Source organism: Sphaerodactylus townsendi, linkage group LG12, assembly GCF_021028975.2.
Source record: "Sphaerodactylus townsendi isolate TG3544 linkage group LG12, MPM_Stown_v2.3, whole genome shotgun sequence".
Lineage (NCBI taxonomy): Eukaryota > Metazoa > Chordata > Lepidosauria > Squamata > Sphaerodactylidae > Sphaerodactylus > Sphaerodactylus townsendi.
Genome location: NC_059436.1, coordinates 36,751,774 through 36,766,779, shown reverse-complemented (window position 1 = coordinate 36,766,779; position 15,006 = coordinate 36,751,774). Strand labels below are relative to the sequence as shown.

The following is a 15,006-nucleotide window of genomic DNA, read 5'->3' as shown; positions in this document are numbered from 1 at the left end:
TGAAACAGGGAAACTGCATCCCTGAACTTGTATGTGGCCTGTGGGCAAAGGGAGGGGGGAGTGGTGTCAGAAATATGGCAGTAAATAAAGTTCACTGGTTGGCTAAGGAGGGGCAGAGACCAACGGAATCGCTGCAAGGTGAAGGCTGGCTCCATTCTTGTACAGTTCATTCTCCTTTACAGCCTGCAGGGCAAATTAAGCTGGAGGATATCTAGTAACTCAGGCTTGTTCCCTGCCTCCCCACCCCAAGATGGTAGGCCTGTGAATCAGCTGCAAACTTCAGAACTGCAGGTCTGGGTGCACATGACATAAGAACATAAGAAAGAGCCTGCTGGATCAGACCAGAGTCCATCTAGTCCAGAACTCTGTTACTCGCAGTGGCCCACCAGGTGCCTTTGGGAGCTCACATCCAGGATGTGAAAGTAATGGCCTTCTACTGCTGCTGCTGCTGAGCACCTGGCCTGCTAGGGCATCTGCAATCTCAGATCAAGGAGGATCAAGATTGGTAGCCATAGATCGACTTCTCCTCCATGACAGAATACTTCTGTATAAAAACATGTAAAAGGATTCCCTTTATACAGAAAACTGGAGCAGAGTTCTGGCCAAGCCTCTTCCCTGACATGCAAGCCATTTGCGTGCAGAAATCTTACAGTGGTGGGAGACTATTCAATCCTGTGAGCACCCCCACACCTTCAGCCTGAAGTGATACAGTCTAGGCCCAAGTTTACCAGTGAGGACAAGACCTCACAGACTGTTCCCCCCAATGACTTCAAAGTACATTACCTCGGGGATCTGAAGTGCTTTGTGGTTTGCGCTAACCACTTTGGATAGCCTCTGGATGTGCTCGTGAAGAAGCCTAGAAACCAAAGGGGGACAGAAATGCAAGAGACAACATCTGAGAAGGGCCACTTTCCCAGGAAAAGAAGTTCTTGATACATCTACAGTCCTCCCAAGGGCTCCCCTTCCAATACCCATTCCTTCCAAACAAATTCCACATTGCACAAAAAACTGGAGGACGGGTGCATCAACACGCATCAGCCAAAATGGCTACAGGGAAACTCCAGAGTGCCACCCCCTCCCCATATTTCCCTCTTTATTTGGTACCTGCTGTCGCCACACGAACACTCTATTGGTGCAGCTCCAGCCCAATTTTACAATTGTGCTGGCGGGGGGAGGGGGGGCAGCATTACAGGGGAAGGATGATCATGTATTTTTAAGATGGGGATGGTTTCAAAAGCAGATTTTATTATGGTTTTAAGATTAGTTTATGTGTTTCATGACTGCACCTCACTCAAGAGTCTTCAGTGAGGGGAAGGAAATAATTACACAGCTCAACAAACAAATAATAAAGGCAGTGTACTTCTGAATACAGGGGGAAGACCTCTGGACCTCTTCCAAGGATGCCATTACTAGGTGGACCTTTGATCTGACCCATCAGAGCCCTTTTCTCATACTTATCTACCTATTAATTTTAATTGATCAAATACCTAAATTCTGTGTGATCAGTTTTATTTTTTAAACATTTACAGACTACAAAGCCTGCCAAGAGGGTTTCTCTAAAGCTTGTGAAGGAAAAGAACAAACTCTCTTCAAATGTGCAGGATGGAATGTTCCGCTGGCGGCCCAGAAGGGAAAAAACTATGCAACTATGCAAAGGTGCAACTATGCAAAGGTGCAACTAAGCCACCTTTGAATTTTCCTTCATTAGTCCCAAAGTTAGTGTTCGAGCAGATGTTTCTCAGCCATGATTATAAAAGTTTAGCCAATTAAATACAACAATGAATCAATTACCTGCTCAAACAAAAACTCAGCCACCAAGTTCGGAACAAAATGCAAAAGTGAACAAATGGGCACACAAAGTTTATTTGCATGGTTGGCTGACATGTGTTTAAGAGACCACAGAATAAAGGGGTTGAGGAGTGGGGGTTAAACAAAAACAAAAACCTTACAACCAAACACTAATTCCAGAAAGCCAGACAGCTGGAGAGGGTGCCACAAGGAAGGCTGTTCTTAAAGTACAAGATGCCACACTGATCCACGTTTCACTCACTGGTCACGCAAGATGTCTCCGTCCTGATTAGGGTAAAAGGCCAGCTTGAAAATGCGGTTCATGACGCTGCGTTCGATGGCCAGCTGGGCGTCCTGAAGCTGCTCCTCGCTGGCGTTCTGCCAGATGACATCCTGGGCCATGGCCCCATACAAGAACTGGAGGAAGTCTTCTACCTGGGCGGTCTTGTCATCTGCTGCTGTCAACTTCTGGAAATCTTTGGCCACAGAGGAGAGGAGGGATTGTTATCTGGCAGAGTCACCCCACCCCTCTCCAATTCTGGAATCCCCTCAGGGCTCTCCAAAATCTACTACTCACAGGGTTCCACCAGCAAAGCTGGGATGATACACCCACACAGCCAGGCTTAACTTTCAATTTGAACTATAGTTGAAAAACCACTCCCTTCTTTAGATTTAGGACTCTTCCACACGGTTACCACAAGGTCTTAAGCAGTCCCCTCTGTGTTTTCTGCCACACCTTTCCTAGGTTCCCTGTGACATCAAGCTAATTTAGCCAATGGCAGGGTCATGCTTCTGTGCCTGCCAAACCCTCTTGTAATAGCACAACAGCCCATCTAATCACTATCATCCAATCATGGTCCTCAAAGGCTCATCAACAGAAGCAGGTTGGCTACCAGTGCATAAAAGTGAAATTTGCTGGGTTTTTATTCCATCCATCCCCTAAAGAGTTTGGGGCAGCAGCAAATGTGGGCACAAGCGGGAACAGAACAACCCTAACCATCCAGAAGCTTCAGGGGGTAAGCAATTAGCTCAGAGGTGTCCAACTCTGGTGCTTCAGATGTTCATGGACTACAATTCCCATCAGCCCCTGCTGGCATGGCCAGTAGTCCATGAACATCTGAAGCCCTGAATTAGCTGAACAAAGGTTCTCTTAAGCCCCAAATCTGGCCCTACTCCGGTCCATCATAGTTACCTTGAATGAATTCTCGGATCTTTGGCTCCTTGCTCTCCAAAAGCAGCCGCACACACACGGTGGTGAAGTACCGGTTGGCCACCTCTTTGTCCCGCAGGACCCTCTGCAGCAGCCTTTCCAGGTGAGCCTGGGTGGTCTGCAGGCCTTGGCGACACCGAGTCAGGTATGTAAAATAGGGGCCTCTTTTCCTGGGAGGAAGAAAACATTCTCTTCAGGACAAATACTTGGACTGGCCAGAGTCGTGGCTCTGAGCAAAACTCAAGAGTGCGGAATTTGACTGGAGCTGTTGGGGTCGGGATCTCTCCCCTGCTGCACACCTGCCAGCATTTTGCTCTGGGGAAGAAGTGCTGGCATGATACAGCTGGCAGGAAGGTGCTCGGTGGCCCCATTGTAATGTGCATGCAGCCTGTTATCCTCAACCGGCTTGAGCTTAACCTGAGGTTTATAAATGGCCAGAAGCTCAAGTGACTGATTGTTGATAAAGGAAGTCTTGGCAGCCGGGGCCAGGCAGATCTTATCTATCCTTGCAACAGCTCTGGAGGGGAGGTCACTCTTCAGGTTTCTAACAAAAACCACAGACCCAGTTGCTCAAACGTTTCCTGTGAGGTGTCATAACTTCAAGAAAGTAGTAAACGAGTTTTTTAAAAAATTGAATAGGATGAGTTTGTAGACTCCACCCACCCACCAGGGAACTTGTCTGAACACAAGGGAATCCACAGGAGGAAGACAGCAGGCCAATCCAGCTCCCCACGTGCCCCACACACGATGTAGTGCTTGAAACAATCAGCTTTAATAGAGCTTGGAAGCAGACTGGCCAGCACTCACGTTGCAGAGATACTGTCCTCAACCATAAATAATAATAAGAAGAAGTGTTTGGATTTATATCCCCCCTTTCTCTCCTGCAGGAGACTCAAAGGGGCTTACAATCTCCTTGCCCTTCCCCCCTCACAACAAACACCCTGTGAGGTAGGTGGGGCTGAGAGAGCTCCGAGAAGCTGTGACTAGCCCAAGGTCACCCAGCTGGCATGTGTGGGCGTGTACAGGCTAATCTGAATTCCCCAGATAAGCCTCCACAGCTCAGGCGGCAGAGCGGGGAATCAAACCCGGTTCCTCCAGATTAGATACACGCGCTCTTAACCTCCTATGCCACTGCTGCTCCTAAGCAGGTACATTTTGCATCGCTTGAAACTTTCAGGCTTCAAGGGGAGCCTGACGCGCATGAGTTACACCAGCTCTCAACCAAATTAAAGACTAACTCAGGAGGAATTCTAGAGCACCGGCCATGCAAGAAACATCAGTAAAATTCTGCCCCAATGTATGGGCAAAAAGGACACCCACTGCTCTGACAAGAGGAAGGTAGCAGAAATCACCTGTAGTCCTCTGCAATAGAAGCCAGCAGCTTGCGGCAGGTCCTGTTGTCGAAGTAGCTGACGCAGCGCATGGTCTCCTGGAGCTGGGCCATCAGGTTCTTATCTTGGAGGTTGATAGCTTCTGCTAACTGAACTTTTAGGAAGCACACAATTTCGTTGTCTGTTTTTTTAAAAAAAGAAGAAGGGAAGAGAAAGGTTGGGGGGAAAGTCTTTTGAGACCGCATGATTCCTGCTTCTGCAGAAAGAAAATTCAGTACAAATGCCACAGTCCTCAAGTGAGGCTCTTTGGGATGAAGAAAGGGACCCTCCCTCTGTGTCCCCAAAAGTAGGGTATCACATCAGAGTCTGCCATAACTGGACTCCATGGACAGGCCTACACACCACACACAAGTGCTGCTTCGTCACCCAATTTCCCAAGGCATTTTCTACAGAAAAGATCGGAGTACATTCCATTCCTCCTGTACAATCCACACAAAATATTACAATTTCTTATTAGAACTCGGGATGTTTTATTCGCTCCTGAGGCAGAGATGTGGCCTTCCAAAATAGAGCTACACGAGACATTGAGAACCTTGCATTCAAGGGCTCTCTCTATGCACTCAGCCATGTTGCACACAGCTCAGGCAAAAGATCAAAATTTGATCTCTGATGCTCAATTCTGCAGAAATATCTATTATATTTTTAAAAGCAAGTTTCTAGTCCACATGGCTATATCGACAGACATGAAAAGCAGAAGGGCAATACTGGTTGAGATCTCAGTAGCCAGGTGGGCCAATTTACAGCAAGAACTGCATGCATCACTCATCATGCTTCTCTGTGGCACAAGGACGACCCCAAAGACTGCCCCTCCTACATCTTTACATGATTCACTGCTCTTGCCTTCTCCTGTCCACTGGTGCTGGTTAACCCTAATATTTCTCACACTGAGCAAAGCTAAGTTAACCATCATTCTTGATACAGAGATTCAGAACAATGATCTATTACTGCTCTGCGGCGTCCCTCTTCCAGGCAGGAGGCATGCCCAGATCAGGGACACGTGTAGAAACACAAGTAACAGGTTGTGCTCTTATTGTGCAAAAGTGCAATATGTATACAAGTGCAGTGAGTCTCCAATTCTGGCTCAGGACACCCCCCCCACCACCACCACCAAAAGGTCCACTCCAGCTACCAAAATGACAGTGATCAAAGGATTTACCTTCAGGATCTGTATGATCAGGAAGCCCATTTCGTGTGGAGTGAGACAACATGGGAAAGGTGACAGAATCGGCTGAACAGAGCGCGAGCCGCAATTTCTTCTTGGCGTCCCTGCATTGACAGTGACAAAAAGAACATCCACTGGACAGTTAGTTACAGAACCATCCAAAAATTATTTTAAGACTGACAAAATACCTGCCTTCTTCCCCAGTAGAAAGGAAATTAATTTCTGAACAACTTCCTCAAAAACGATCAGTTCCATTTGCACTCCCAATGTTACAACACAAGATATATCAAAAGTGCCACTGCCACGCCAGATTAATCCTGGTCCACGGAAAGGACTCGACTTCAAAGTGATGAAGAGGAGTTTGGAAAATGTGTCACCAGTTCCCACTTCTATCTGTAGAGGGCAGCAGGACTCCACAGTCAGGGGATGCTACGCACAGGACTGTCCTCCCTCACAACTCCCTCATTCTGTGTGCCTCCCTCTACACAACCTCAGTCTCTCTGCTGTGTTTTCAAGGGTAGAGATTGCAAATGCCTGAACAGATCAGCTGCTCAGGAGCAGCAGCAGCCCATTGCTTTCACATCCTGCATGGGAGCTCCCAAAGGCACCTGGTCGGCCACTGCGAGTAGCAGAGTGCTGGACTAGATGGACTCTGGTCTGATCCAGCAGGCTCTTTCTTATGACGTTGCCGCCCAATGCCTGACTTCAGATCTAGCCTTCCTCTGCCCAGGCTCATGTCTTTGTGTGTGTCTCACAGTTACCTGTAGGAGAAAGCAGAATCCTGAGGTTGAGCGACTTGACTAGCGGAATCCGGGAGGTCGTCTGCAGACATGTTTTGCAAGGTGTCATCGCGCGGAGAGTCGTGGATGCTTTCGCCATCTCCAATGGCATCTAAACAAATCCATGCGCACACAAACACATTTGAGCTCTGAATAGTTGGCCGTCTCTAATTTCCAGAAGGTAGCAGTGATTCTTCTCCTTGTGAGAAGTGCAATGGGCTAGTCAGACTCTCACCTGTGCTATTGTAGCTCACTGCAGCCCCTTCATTAGGGCTGGTTCGCTTAATCGCATTCCTGTACTTGTCCAAAATGTCCTCTGCAGCCTGTGCTTGAGCACTTAGCCTAGGACTGGAGTCATCTAGAATGTCAAGGGAAAAAAATCACAGCAATGAACCCATTTAAAAACAAGCAAAACTGTTTACTTCTTTAAATTAAGCAACCCATACTGAGCTTGATTATTCTTAATAAAAGCAAAGGGGGGAAAAAAAACCAGAAATGGATTCAGGAGTTGAAAACAATAGCATTGACTCCAAACCTTGTAGGCAGCCGTATCTGTCAGGGATGAACTCGTCTTTGTCCTTGTCTTGTTTTTCTTTTTTTCGAAATGGAATTGGAGCTGGAAATGTTTAGGGGGGGAAAGTCAGGTTGAGCAATACTTTACTGGAAGCCAGAAAGGCTCTCTGGGAGTCTAGGTTCCAGACAGACAACAAAATTCCCACCCAGAGTAACAGGAGAGGAAAAAAAGGAGAGGGCAGAAATCCCAGGTGCTCAAGAGTCAATTTTTAGCATTGATATTGATGTGAAAGTGATGTATACACATTTCAACAGAACAGTGCTCTTCTGCAAGAAGAAAATCCTGCCAAAAATCAGGAAGTTTGTATGGGTACAGGAAATTTGCTTTCCTGAACATTCATGGAAAACTGAAAAAACAATCCTCTCAGTGCCCAGTTGAGCATTTTTTTGATAATGCAAATAGCTCCCTGACATACTGAAAGAGTTGCTCCCCTCCCCACATCAGAAAGCAATACTGAGGTGGATCCACCCACCCTTCCTCGTACTCTTCTGCCAGGCGAAGCAGCTCCTCCGCCAACAGAAGAGGCACTGAAGTAGGAGGAAAGCTCTTTCGGCTGGAGGAGAGCTTCAAACTTGAGCCAAAAATTGGGGTATAAATATTGAATATTGGGGTATAAATATTGGGGTATAAGTTGGGGTATAAATATTGTAAAAAATGTTGGGGTATAAATATTTTAATAAATAGACAAATAAATGAACTTTGCCCAGTGGAGTGGTAAGACAGGCAAAGAGATCCAGCACATGCTCACATACATTCACAGTTGTCGTCTATACAAATAATAAAGTTGTGGTTTTTTACACCCCTGGGAGCTTTCTCTCCTCCTCTTTCACGCCACCTTTCACATGCACTTCCTACAGGCATCCCCAACTCTTACTGACAGGCTTCATTTTTTCCCCAAATTACTGCACTTGAGTTCGTTAAACAGGCAGCTTTCAGCCCCCCCAATGAACCATGGTTTGTGCAACAAATTTTGGTTAATTGGTTTCCGTAACAAACCTCTGTTGTGATTAAGCTCCAGCTTGACTGCTTGCCTCTGGCTAGCCTCCCCTCCACTCCCAGCAAGGAGGAAATCCTCCATAATACAGGCGACCACAAGTAATGGCACTGCTTGACCCACGGTGGTCTGTGAATCCAGACATCCCAAAAATACGAGTATAAACTACGGTTAGCTACAGTCAACTACAACCCCAAGTGTAGAATCTGGGCTCAATGTCAACCAGCAAAGGCGAAGGATTTCAAAGTAACTTCTACATGTAGCTGACACAGAGATCTGATCTCTCACCTCACCTTTGGGCATAGCTGAAACAAAACGCTTTCTCCACCACGGTTTGTTCCTGTCAGATTTCTCATCATCGCTGTCTTTTCGGTCTTCAGCCTGTCGGAATAAGCAAGCTTTTTTTCCCATTCTTCAGACTAAATGTTTTTGCAAACAAATATTCTGACATATCTGAGAAGTCTCCCTCTAAACTCCAAAAAGAAGAAGAGTTTGGATTTATACCCCACCTTTCTCTTCTGCAAGGAGACTCAAGGTGGCTTACGAGCTCCTTTCCCTTCCTCTCCCCACAACAGACACCCAGTGAGGTAGATGAGGATGAGAGAGTTCCAAAGAACTGTGACAAGCCCAAGGTCACCCAGCAGGAATGTAGGAATGAGGCAACACATCTGGTTCACCAGATAAGCCTCTGCCACCCAGGTGGAGGAGTGGGGAATCAGACCCAGTTCTCCAAATCAGAATCCACCTGCTCTTAAACACTATACTGGCTCTCAAAAGCCTACCTCATTTGTGGGTAGCCCTATTCACTACCCCCCACACTCATCCCATAGACCAACAGAAAGGAGCAATGATGTGCAGAGCTGAAATTGGTAGGAAACTGGATTCTGCAGTCCACACCATGTTCTGCAGCTGTGCTGCACTCCCCCAAATCTCCCAAAATGTACTCAGCTTAAAGGGCCTCCTTGTCAGCCTCCAAGATCACAGGTGTACAGCCAGTGCTGGGATTCAAATAATTTAACAACCGGTTCTGGTGGTGGGATTCAGATAATTTAACAACTGATTGTGGTGTGAACTGGCTGAATCCCACCACTGGGTACAGCCCAACAGATACAAACATTTCTTTTGCAATGCTTGCCCTCAAAGTACAATACAGTGATGGTCTCCACGAAGCTGCCAAAACAAAGTCAAAGCCCACCATGGGCTCAGACGGGGCCTGCATTTCCCCTTACCTCTCCTCTGCAGAAATCTTTGCTAGGAGAGGAAGAAGAGGACTGTGGCGCGGTCATCAAAGCAGTCCCCCCCATGCTGCCAGGGGGCACAGGAAGCTCCCTCTCCTCATTTCCAGCACGCCTGTTCCAGCCAGGATCACTCATCGGCCGCCGAGCTGAGGAAACTATGTCGGAACTCCTGCTGCGCACGAGCCTCTCTGGATAGGAATGTCGCTGCTTGAATGCCTCTGCGTCTATGAACATTGCTGCATGGGATCCGAAGTTGGGCAAACGGGCCTCGCTGCCGCCCAGCGTTCCTTCCAGAATTGGGGGATCTGGCGGAGGGTGTGAAGGTCTTGCATAGTGGACTTTAGGCCTCACCACTGTTGGACAAAACACAAACTTTAGCAGAACTTTCCGCGCACAGCTACACAACATACGTAGGTTTTTGTGCCTATGAAGAGAACAGCATTCCAGGTAATGATAACGCTGAAAGTTACCTTCATGTGACACCAAGGGGTCAAACATGGCAAGCAAGGAATCTGCCTGAGAAGGGGGAGAAGACAGCTGGCTGGCACCTGCAGTATGGAGAAAGGGGTCAGAACGCACCACAAGCATCTTTGCTGATGCTTTGATTTCCCCTGGATTTCCCCCTCCCATTTTCCCAGAGAATGTGTGAAAGAGATGTTTCGAAGTCAAGCACCCCAAGGCTGGCGCAAATACAGATATAGCCACCTGGCAATCTGCCCCTGCCAAGTTGCAGTACTTCCCGTCTCCCCCAGGGCCAACTGGCAGGGCCAGCCTAGTTATCTATATATGTAAGCGTATAGAGCACAGGTGTCAAACTTGCGGCCCTCCAGATGTTATGGACTACAGTTCCCACCATCCCCTGCCAGCATCATGCTGGCAGGGGATGATGGGGCTGTATGATCCATAGCTGGAGAACCAAAGTTGGCCTGTGTATAGAAAGATCAATAGGAGAGAGTTCCATTAACTCTCAGGCCAAGAAAACCCTGGACCTGGATTATACTTGGGAGGTCAGGACTCTCCCACCTGCCCCCATTTATCTTTCGGAAAAGGCAGGTAAAGGGGGACTTAAAATATTGGTGGAGAACCAGACCTTGGTAGGCAAACATGGCTTCCATGCCCAAGCAAAGTTAAGCCTACAAGCAATCTGTCCTCTCTCTTGTATAGTAAGAAGCCTCAATCATGTTGCATGTTATCTCCTACCCAAGAGAGAGAAAGTGGTTTAAGAGCAAAGACTCTCCAATAGGCAAAGGAAACATTACAGACTCTCTACCAAAAAACGTATTTACCTTCCCATTAGACTTGTGGCTGGAATGGGGAAGGAGTGGAACATGTTGGGCAACATATTGGCATTACATGCAAATTCAGTATGACGTAGTCACACACGTCTCTTACCATGAGCAGTTTCATCCATATCGGGGCTGGTTACTGAATCTCTTTTCCACCGAAGTCAGAACTGCACTCAGACCGGAGGTCCTCGATCTTGTTGGGAATATCCTCAGAGGTTGCACTAATACCTTAGCAAAGAGGAAAAAAGGGTATCTTGAAGAGGGAAGACACCAAGCCTGAAGACATTAAATGATGTTTTTGTAAGTGGGTGCAGTCCGGCTGTTTAGCTCAAATGTTTGAGTGCACGGGATTCAGAGAAAATTGGTACTATTAAGCCAGACACACTGAACTTCTTTCCACAATTGGAAGCGTAGTATAAGCTTCAGAAGCTCACATTTCTCACATTGTATTAACAATATAAGAGAAAGATGTCAAAATGTGCCCTGGCGATTCCTTTCAGGGTCTTAGTAAAAGACTAATATTTTGTGTTGATAGCTATCAATTTGTTTGTTCATCTTTCAAAGTTGCAATTATGGTTGCAGCAGGAAACCTCTAACACTGGGTTCAATGGGTCAGCGGTCTAACTTCATACGAGGCAGTGCCCTGTGTTTAGGTGAGGGGAGAGTACATGCTTCTGCAGGCAGAAGGTCTCAGCCTCAACCCCAGATGTCTCTACTTACAGGGGTCTCAGGTGGAAGGCCTTTTGCCACAGGATTCTGAAAAGATGCTGCCAGGGCAGACAAGACTAGATGGGCCAGGACAGGACAAGATGGGCCAGGACAAGTCATGGCTAGATGGGCCAAGGCTCCAAGGACTCACCTGACACCACGCTGAGGCCTGGCGTACTGGGGCGAGAACTGACCTCCCTGACATCGGTGTCGTCAGAGGTGCTGCCCACTCCAGAGCAGCTCTCCAGCTCCTGCAGCCTCTCCTCCTGCTTTAGGTCTGGGGCCTCTGCATGGGAAACAGAACACACGGGGGGATCATGCAACTCCCTCCAGGGCTCCGCTTCAGGAGCTTCAGGGAACTTCTGTTCCATTAACTTGAGCTGCCTTTGGCAGAAGAGAAAGGAACCTTTAAATCAAGGGCAGCAAAGGGTATTTCTTGTTTATTCCTCCCTTCCTCCAAGGAGTTCAGAGTTCAGGCTCTTCTACTCCACTATGTCTTCACAACAGCCCTGTGAGGTAGGTTGGCAGAAACCAACTAGCCCAAAGTCACCCAGTGTGTCTCACGGCAAACAGGGCACCTGATTCTCAGTCTCTTAAGTCCTAGCCCAATGCGGCAGCTCCCATCCAGCACTGAGTTTGGCGGAAGAGAGAACACAAGAAAGGGCAGCATGAGGAAGGAAGGCCAAGAGGGTACCGAGGAGAAGGCCTTTGAATTTAAGGAGGAAATCCTGCTAGAGACGGAAAGGGATACAAAACCAGTGAAGAAATCTGAACGCTGAAGTCAAGCTCCCTTTCCTGGCTCTAGCCACAGTAGAAGCCAGACAGGCTGCGTTCCTTCAAGGTTCCCACCCTGCAGAGAAGGAAGGGGTCCTTTAAGTGAAGCATTCTGACCTGAGTCGCTCGGCAGCACTTCAGCCTCCGCAGCTTCACTGGTGGTTTCGAGATGGTTGAACCCGTGCAGGGGTCAAGCAACACTGACCCTGACCCGGGCAAGCATAGCAAGCTCCCCAGCATATTCTCAGCTGCTGCACCTGCGGAAGCAACCTTGAAAGCATTGAAAAGGCAGGGAGGTATGCCAAAGCCATCACACCCAAGACCCAGGCCTTAAGGAAGGATTCTCCAGACTGTAAGCTCCGGAACACAGATCTGTGCCTTCAGCAACAAGGAGAAAATCAGCAAAACATCTCAACTGTGATTACCCCCCGCCACAGATCTTCCTGAACCAGAATTCTTCTTCTAAATTAAATGGGCAGATATTTGACTTGCAGAGATTGAAATGCTGCCACTGAAACAGTGGTTTGGGTTCACATAGAGATCCAAACTGTGGTTTGCCCTTGCATGAATTACTCTTGGGCTTGCCTGCTTCCTGGCCCCTTGCCCTACCTTAGTTTGCCTTCGCATCTGACCCAGGAGATGAGGGCTGATGCCTGCATTTCAAATCAGAACTGTGAAACCACAACCCAGAGAGTATCGAACTGCGGCCTGTACAGGAGCCTCAAGCCACTGTCTGCTGACTCAGATGCAACAGCACTCTTCACAGAAGACTGTCAGAGCATGGGGGCTCAAAAGGACAAGGAAGCAAGGGTTCTGAATCAGGTGACCACCTTTCCATAGTCGGGCCCAATATCAGAGCTATCATGCAGATGAGGATCAATCCGATGGTTGCTGAATGTGCACAGTCCTTTCCCATGCCAGCCCTTTGTCCTGGCATCTGTAGGGCAGTATGGGAAGTAACCCATCCGACCACATTTAACTGAGATCTTCAGCAAAGCCCCTGGTCTTGATGTCCCTACCTTCAGGGGTCAGGACTTTCTGTGTCTGCTCCTGATATTTGGAACTTGCTCCCTGGAGTTACTTATCTGGCTCCTTCCTTGGCCAATTGCAGGTACAAGGTTCACACCAAAAGTCTTGGTTGAGATTGGCTTGTTACTGGATCTTATTCTTTTCATGATTTATCAGGGCAGATTAATATTGTGAGATTTTAAACGGGATGCATTACTCTTGCTATTAATAATAATTATTAGTAAGCAGCCTCAATCGTTCAGCTGGCAGGATACAAGTTAAAAATAATTATTTTGTTTCTGTTTATACAGGATTCCGATTCAGTTTCCTATCTGGGCAGAGGTCCTCACACCACTAACCAGGCCATCTGCTACCACTGAAAGAGGAAACTCATACAGGCAGAAATGGGTTTGTTTATGATTATATCATGGGCAGCCACGTCCAAACCCGGGGCAGTGGGCCAGGGTGCCGATGTGGCACTTCCCCGCATCTTCCACAGAGGTTTCTAGGCAGAGTGGGGAGGCTTAAAAAGCCAAAAGCTTCCTTGCCATCAGGAAGGCGCTATTGGGCAGAATAGACTCATGCCACATTTTTGTGGTGCAAGTCAGTTGTCCCGTTCACTGGTACAATGGGGCAAATTACCAGGAGTTGGCTCCTCCCCCAGCCATGCCCTTGGACCACCCCCCTACAGTGGGGGTGCAGGGACACTGGCACCATGTCCAGTGCCACATCCCAGCATCGGGGAGGGCCACAGCAGCCTCGCAGCAGCCACTTCACCCCTCTGCCGTGGCAAGTGCCCCAGAGAAGGCAAATCAACCAGTGCAGCCACCCTTTGCTTCCACAGGCAGGTTCATCCCCTCCCTTTGAATGCAGCCGTGAATGTATTGTCCAAAAATATGCTCCATCAAGAGCAGCATACATTACCTGCAATTTCTTGCAAGCGGTCCTCATCGATATTTGGGTCAAAGTCACTCCCCAGGACGTCAGTGCTCCACGTCTCGCTCACAGTCTCTGAGATGTCTCTGTCATCTGTTAACCCCATCATATCACGAATCTCAAACTTACGGAGCTTGTCGTCAAGATTATCCTGAGTGGTGGCTGCCAAAACACAAGAAGCTTGGTTCAAAACAAGTCCCATCTGCAAATGGCGCTACGCAAGTAAGAACTGTCATCACACAGATAAGAAGCTCAACAACACAGGCCTAACAACTGATCGCTTTCAAGACACGTCTGCCACAAGAATCTACAATGAAATCAAATCTGCATTAATTGAACGAGAGAAACAGGAAATGATGGCGGGGGGGGGGGGGGGTTTGCTCTCCACAGTCTTTAGGAATTGCCTGGTCAGAATATTGTGCTAATTATGTGTATGTCCTGAACGATCCCAAACTACGCAGAGCATACTCACTAGCTTGTTTTAATGCTCTGCCTAACGCCATGACATTTGGCAGCTATAATAACATCCCCTATGAGAATAGGCTATGCCAGTGTAAAATGGCTGTGGTTGAGACTGTCCAACATGTACTTTGAGGTCAAGAGTCAACTATTCTTTCCACTTTCAGCACAAGATGGTTGTACTGCTGGCCAAAACTGCCAATCAGCCATAGAGCCTGTTACAAAGTCACTTCCTTCCTGTCCCTGTCCCCAACCGTATTTTACATTAAAATCAAAAAAGCAGATTTACTTATTTTATTTTAGCTGTCAAGTTGAAGCAGACTTCCGGTGAACCCATGGAGTTTTCAAGGAAAGAGACAAACAGAGCTGGGTTTCCGCTGCCTGCCTCTGCATAGAAATTCTGGACTTTCTTGGTGGCCTTCCATCTTAGTAATAACTATTTGTCAGCAGTTGTCAGCAGAGGCAGGAAGAAGTAGAGATTGGTCTATAGCAGGGGTAGGGAACCTGCGTCTCTCCAGATGTTCAGGAACTACAATTCCCATCAGCCTCTGTCAGCATGGCCAATTGGCCATGCTGGTAGGGGCTGATGGGAATTGTAGTTCCTGAACATATGGAGAGCCGCAGGTTCCCTAACAGGATTCCCTGGTCTATAGAAAATGCCACCACTGTAGGGAGGTGTGACTCAGCCCACCCTTAAAG

The 15,006-nt window shown here is 47.8% G+C and overlaps 1 protein-coding gene across 1 annotated transcript in view; it reads right to left on the bottom strand.

Annotated features, from left to right (window-relative positions):
* GAPVD1 (GTPase activating protein and VPS9 domains 1) overlaps positions 1-15,006 on the bottom strand; it is a 47,785-nt gene that overhangs the window by 2,887 nt on the left and 29,892 nt on the right. The window contains 17 exon segments of the mRNA XM_048512493.1: positions 784-856; positions 2,051-2,264; positions 2,981-3,168; positions 4,351-4,510; positions 5,546-5,655; positions 6,313-6,442; positions 6,566-6,688; positions 6,866-6,946; positions 8,192-8,279; positions 9,128-9,489; positions 9,607-9,684; positions 10,529-10,568; positions 10,571-10,650; positions 11,282-11,416; positions 12,022-12,072; positions 12,075-12,161; positions 13,837-14,010. Coding sequence (XP_048368450.1) covers positions 784-856; positions 2,051-2,264; positions 2,981-3,168; positions 4,351-4,510; positions 5,546-5,655; positions 6,313-6,442; positions 6,566-6,688; positions 6,866-6,946; positions 8,192-8,279; positions 9,128-9,489; positions 9,607-9,684; positions 10,529-10,568; positions 10,571-10,650; positions 11,282-11,416; positions 12,022-12,072; positions 12,075-12,161; positions 13,837-14,010 — 2,174 coding nt within the window.